This window comes from Drosophila santomea, chromosome 2R (genome assembly GCF_016746245.2).
Source record: "Drosophila santomea strain STO CAGO 1482 chromosome 2R, Prin_Dsan_1.1, whole genome shotgun sequence".
Taxonomy (NCBI): Eukaryota; Metazoa; Arthropoda; class Insecta; order Diptera; family Drosophilidae; genus Drosophila; species Drosophila santomea.
In genome coordinates, this window is record NC_053017.2 from 3473401 (window position 1) to 3480024 (window position 6624).

A 6624-nucleotide genomic window follows, 5' to 3' on the forward strand; every position below is an offset into this window, starting at 1 on the left:
CACTGAACATAGCATACAAACATGAGTAAGAGATATTTACATACGTTATACTTCTTATACATTAGTAAATGTACGATTTGATTGATGACCGAAGAATTTTATACAGAATATATGAAAATGCTTAATGCTATATATTTATATATTATATTTATATTATATATTATTTATATTCTATATTATATTATATTATATATTTATATATTTTCTCTAAGTACTACAATTTAAGAATTCTGGTAAAATTTGGTATTTTTAAATTTTTCTTTCAAATAAAAGGTCTTGAACTTGAAATTGATGATTTTTAATGAATGGATATATAGCATATAGAAAATGCGCAAATTATTTTAATTTTTTACATTTCAACTATATAAATAATGTTACAATATTTTTTTGCACATAAAGGCACTGGTAGAGTAGGCGCGATGCTGTGGTACATTCTAATTATAGTTAACTTCTTAAACCGTTAGTAGAAGGAAGGTAAATTTAACAATTCCGTAGTATGTATAAATATTACAATATAAGTAATTCTAATTTTTTGATAAGTCCGGCAGAGACGATGCTCACGGTATATATGCATGCACACACTGTACTCGAAATCGTTTGCTTTTAACTGTTACATATTTCAACGAATCTAGTATGCCGTTTTATTCTACGAGTAATTAATATATTATAGGCGATACACTTTGGGAAATTTGACTCCTTTTTCTGGCCAAAGCCCATTTTCTGAAAGTCGGAATATTAAAATAATTTAAAGTGTACGCATTCATAATTGACCAATCTTTAGTGCTGCATAATACAAATTCAAATAGATGGCGCCACAACAAAGAAATCAGCTGTAAAAAACAGCTGTTGTGTGTACAAAAAACAACTATCTGCTACGTTAAGTTTTTCTGCCGTTAAATAAGTTCTAATATCTGTGGAACCAAAGCGTTAACTTTGAATAAAGATTTAAAGTGAGTCCAGCAGAGTCCATCAATGAAATGTACCTCATGTTGTAGCTTATTTAATTCTTGTTCAGATTATTGAAATTTAAAATTACACTGTTTACGATTTTGGGAGAAATTATAGTTTTTAGGACTTAACCCTACTTTTCCAAATTCAGTAATCTCATGCTAAACGGGAGTTAAACAAGGCGGTTGCTGAATTGTTCATTCATTTGTTGTTAACTTCTGAAAAAAAAATTTAATATACAAACACTACCACGAAATCAGTTGTTATACCCGTTACTCGTAGAGTATACATATATACTAGATTCGTTGCAAAGTATGTAACAGGCAGAAGGAAGCGTTTCCGACCATATAAAGTATATATATTCTTGATCAGGATCAATAGCCGAGTCGATCTGGCCATGTCCGTATGTCCGTCTGTCTGTCCGTTCGTTTGAACGTCGAGATCTCAGGAACTACAAAAGCTAGAAAGTTGAGATTAAGCATACAGAATTCAGAGACATAGAATCAGTTTGTCGATTCATGTTGCCACGCCCACTCTAACGCCCACAAACCGACAAAAACTGCCACGCCCACACTTTTGCAAAATGTTTTGATATTTTTTCATTTTTGTATTGGTCTTGTAAATTTCTATCGATTTGCAAAAAAAAAAACTTTTTGCCACGCCTACTTTAACGCCCACAAACCGTCAAAAACTGTCAGTGTTGAAGACTCTCCTTCGCACTTCCACTAGCTGAGTAACGGGTATCAGACAGTCGGGGAACTTGACTCTAGCGTTCTCTCTGGGTTTTTGCTAAGATTAAAAAAAGCATACAAAATTAGAGAAAGATTTTACGAAAATAAATAATATAAATATAAGGCCACGCCCACAGTTTTACGCATAGATATGGTCTAATGAAAATTAATGCAAAAAATGAACTAAATGTCTTTCTTCGTTCTGGAGGCGGCGCTACGCCCACAAATTTTGTTACCATTAAAGATATGGACTAGTGTAACCCAATACAAAAAACACAAACTTAATATCTCTTCTCCTTCTGGCGGTATTAATGTAGGCCAGAAAAAGTGGTAAAATTTTCCATAGTGCGATGTAGCATCCGTGGGCCTGCGTGCGTTATGACACTAATTGTTATGTCACGCACCCCTTACAAGCACATGAGTGATGCTCAAAAATAAATTCGTTGGATCAAACAGTTTAAGATGTTACAGATGTGTATGTGTTATTCTTTAATTTTTCAAATTGTACAAAGGCATGAAGAAAAATTTCTTGGTTAAATTATGTCTACCACTTCTGTATGGCATTTTGTACGTGTCCCAAACGTATTCCTTGTTCTTACAATTATCTCACTCCTAGTTAATTGTTTTTCAGTCCTAGTTATTTATCCCCAGAAAATATGTTTGCCGACCGGCAAAACAAGTAAGAAAAAATATTTATACAGGAATTAATTCAAAATCACTCTTGAAATGATAATATTTAAATAACATTTTTTATTTGTATTCAAGGTATGTACCTATCGGCAATCGAAATCTACATATGTCCTAGTTTATTGGCCAGTGGTGTAACTCTATCAGACCATCTGCTCTTTTCTTGCCAATAGTCTAAAATAGTATAAATGTTTATAAAATTTCAGCAGAGCAAAAAATCTACCAGCTGCCTAGCAGTGCACTCTATTTCTCTTTCGTAGTATACCGATCCAGAATGTGTCTATATATGTATGTATGTATATGTAGCTACCTGGAAATTTTTTGCGAGGGGTGAGAAATTGTTATTTCCGCCCTTTATATGTGTGCATGTACAATGTATGTATGTATATATTCAAAAAACTTTTTGAGTTCCATTCGACTGTGCGATTGCCAAGGAAATTTATTAGTAATAAAAATATAATATCTTAGCAGTAATTGCAACTAGAACAGTTCGAATGACATATCAGGAATAACGGTTCTGATAAATGACTTGAATTGGAAAGGGCATATTTACATAGTTGAATCATTACTGAGGTTATAGAGTAAAACAGGATGGAACAAATTTTTTGAATATTTTAACTACTATACTTGTAAAGCCGCTAAATAAAAGTTAAAAGGTGGCAGACCTTTTAAAGGGCTGGACCGTGACAATAAAATATATTTTATTTTTATTTATTTGTATATAGATAATACTCTATGAGCAAATTATTGCAAAATATAGTTTTCTAATAACTATTTCGTGTATATTTATTGAATAAAATGACATCTATGTTGTGGTAAACGTATAAAATAATACTGACACAATCAAATTTTTCACCTCTAGTTGATATCGATCCGCTCGCAGTGCATGCGGTGTTGGCAAACGCCAAAGCACACATCGAAAGCTCAGAAAGCTTTTATAAAAAAGAGTCTGCGGCAACAATGAAATGTGAAGCAATACCAACAACAAAAGCAGCTGAATGTTTCATGCAAATCTATCGATGTCATACCTATCCACTCGAAATTTTAGAGAAACTACGTAGCCGGCGGCAGAACTATCGCGAGCAGAGTACCGACGTCTACCAACACTAGAGCGCGCCGCTTTAAAAGCCGGGCCGACGCTCTTTGCTCTCTCATTCGGCGTTTTTCTTTGTGACTGTGTGGACTTTCTTACTCGTACGGCAAAAACTCCAGCAACCCAGCGACTTTCTCAACAAAGCTACTAAAGAGGAAACTGCGTTTGCAATAAATTTTAAAGTTCAGCAGTTCTTTTACATTTTTTACTGATATTCGAGTCGTGCTTGGTGATACCAAATCCCTCAATTACAACTTGTTTCCTTGCTTCGCCTTCGAAAAGTAAAATCCAACAGTAATTCAAAATGGCTGATGTGGCTGATCAAAAAAAGTGAGTACTTAGCCTTAATTTCGGGTGCTTGTGGATTTTGTTAAAGCAATGGTCTTGTACCGAATTTCGCAAATATAAATGTTATTCGCCGCAACGATTTGGAAAAATTTTCGTTTGAATTCTGTGTCTATATACGCAAACCGCTTTTGGCACTAATGTAGTTATCTCGTTCCCGCACAAGGCACAGCGGTGTGCGCGCAAAAACCGACGCCGTTTAATTTGGCGCGGCGTCATGATGCCTTCTCGCTCATTCTCCGGCCGGCAAACGGCAACGACGAATTATTTGTGTGTGCCTGTCGGAGTAATGCGTTGACTGTATGTGCGGACGGCAAGTTAAATGCGCAAAAATGTATAAGTATGTGTATGCGCGTGTGTGTTCAAGTTGCCGCTCTTTTTTTATGCTGTTTAATTTCAACTATCTTTGCTACCTCTGCTGTTGCCTTAGCATTGGATTATTTCCTCACCAGACCTTCACACGCGTTTGATAGCTTAAAGCTCGATGCTTGGAATTAAAAGTACAATTTTGTACATTTATAGCTGGTGGTTTGTCATCGGCAAAAATATTCTCTTGCTGTCTCCTTGAAAAATATTTCATTTAGTATATTTTTTCTTAGTGATTTTTTTATGATGCTGCTTGGAAGAAAAACAGAGAAAAACACCGGTAAATCTTTGCCTCTATCCTTTGGCTGTTCCGGCTTTCTTTGAAAGGAGATGGTTGCACTTAGACCAGTGCGTATTTGTATGCCGTTACTGTTTAATTCGATTTGACCGTTATTTTTGTCATTTAGCTTAGTTACTTGGCCACGCTTCGCCTATCAAACTCCATTTACCTCAGATTGCTAGTATCCGATGCGTGCGAGAGAAACGACTATATGGACATTAGTCGCATAAAAACTGGTTTTTTTCTCTCTTTGTTCGTTTTAGTTTAAACGGGTCTCGCTTTTCATTTTGCACGTCTGAAAGCATCTTTTTAATGCTACCCTGTTCTCATCTTTTTGTAGAGAGCACTAAAATAACACATGAACACTGATGCCATTTATATGAAAAAGAGCGTGCCGCCAGGCTTATCGCACTTTTTGGTGTTCATTAAGGGGCGCAGCTTGCCCGAGTTGTTGCTTCTATTTTGCATAGAGACGGCAGATGTAGCAATGGATCTTTATTTTTATCCTGTGGCTCTTATAAAGCGAGTGGGGGATGAAAACAGAAACATTACCGACGCTACAGTGGAAATGTTCAAGCATTTTGTAGTCTGCTGAAATAATATTCTTTTATACAAGAACACTGACAGTATAGAAAATAATTTTGGCAATTCTAGTTGAATTCTAAATATGTAACCCAAGTATGCATGTACATAAGTGCATACATTTATTCCTTAGTTTATTTTTTAAATAATTTTTTGGTTTATTAACTACTCAGAGAACAAAGCACATTTTCGCCCTCCTTCGTAAAAAATTTAGCTGCATATTGACTTTTATCTTAATTATAACCATCAGTGAGACCCCTGTCGTCGAGAAGGTCGCAGCTGAGGAAGTCGATGCTGTGAAGAAAGATGCAGTGGTCGCCGAGGAGGTAGCAGTTGAGAAGACAACCACCACAGAAAACGGTGCCGCCGAAGAGGAGAGCGTAACCAAGGAAAACGGAGCCGGGGCCGCTGACAGCACCGCGACCGAGGCCGCCGATGTAGTCGATGGTGAAAAGGCGACCGAGCCTACTGCTTCTATCGCTGACGATAAGGATGAGAAGAAAGAGGATAAAAAGGAGGATTCCGCAGCCGATGGGGAGGAGACCAAGAAAGAGAGCAGCGAAGCAGTTCTACCTGCTGTTGAGAATGGCTCCGTGGAGGTCACTAACGGTGACTCAACAGGTATGTAGATATCAATGCCTGACGAATTTCCACGCTTACGTACGTTCTTATTATTCCTTTTTTACTCTGGCCCTACAGACGCTCCCGCCATTGAGGCTGTAAAGCGGAAGGTGGATGAGGCTGCAGCCAAGGCCGACGAGTCTGTCGCCACGCCGGAGAAAAAGGCGAAGCTTGACGAGTCCAGCACAAAAGATGAGGTGCAGAACGGGGCCGAGGCTAGCGAAGTGGCCGCCTAAGGGATTCGCCAGCGGAGCAGTACACTCAGTAATCTACTTATTAAATACTTACTAACACAACAAAAAAGCAAATCACACAAATTACGGTTCTACCGCCAGGAACCCGCACCGTATCCATCCTCCGCTCTTGTGAGCGGGTGATACGTGGGTGGCTGCTTGGGTGGCGGGAGCAATTCTCCAATCCTGCAATGGGACCGTAGTTTTATAGCGTACCGATTCTCTCTGTCTCTACTAACAAACAACCTACCAACCAACAATAACGGCAACAAACGAAAAAAACAAAAAAATCCATTACCATATAAAAACTTACTTAAAATCATAACTTTAAAGCAAAGTATATATATATAAAGCGAAGGATTAAGAGAACAAGTTAAGCAAAATTAAGATGCGAGACCCTCTATGTTTTAAGAATAAAAGTTGTAAACAAAAAGCGTCAAATTTAATTGTAAAAAAATACGAAGCGAATGAAACAAATTGCAAACAAAATCTTTAATTAAGAAAACATCAAAACATTAAAGGCAAAATAAATTACGTAATCTTTTAGAATTTTTAATTTTACAACCGTACCCAATTTTGAGTATTTGAGTATTAATATTTATATCGAACAAGTAAAATTACAAATTCAGTAAAATATACAAAAAACTGCCAGCAAAACCCCAGAAATGTATGCCAACCGGCTAAAAAAAAAGGAATACAACATAGAAACAATAAAAAAGAAAAACTATTTAATTCAAA

The 6624-nt window shown here is 36.7% G+C and overlaps 1 protein-coding gene across 1 annotated transcript; it reads left to right on the forward strand.

Annotated features, from left to right (window-relative positions):
* The first annotated feature begins 3508 nt into the window (after positions 1–3508).
* LOC120445877 lies at positions 3509–6624 on the forward strand. The gene is made up of 3 exons (XM_039626522.2): positions 3509–3789; positions 5283–5653; positions 5732–6624. Exons 1-3 carry the CDS (start codon positions 3764–3766, stop codon positions 5887–5889), a joined length of 555 nt encoding a protein of 184 aa, XP_039482456.1. The 5' UTR covers positions 3509–3763; the 3' UTR covers positions 5890–6624.

Excerpts from the sequence above, each read along its gene's own strand:
- LOC120445877 (XM_039626522.2), top strand. The coding sequence starts at position 3,764 with ATGGCTGATGTGGCTGATCAAAAAAA. Across the intron at positions 3,790-5,282 it reads GATGTGGCTGATCAAAAAAA|TGAGACCCCTGTCGTCGAGA; the intron begins GTGAGTACTTAG and ends TATAACCATCAG. Across the intron at positions 5,654-5,731 it reads CACTAACGGTGACTCAACAG|ACGCTCCCGCCATTGAGGCT; the intron begins GTATGTAGATAT and ends CTGGCCCTACAG.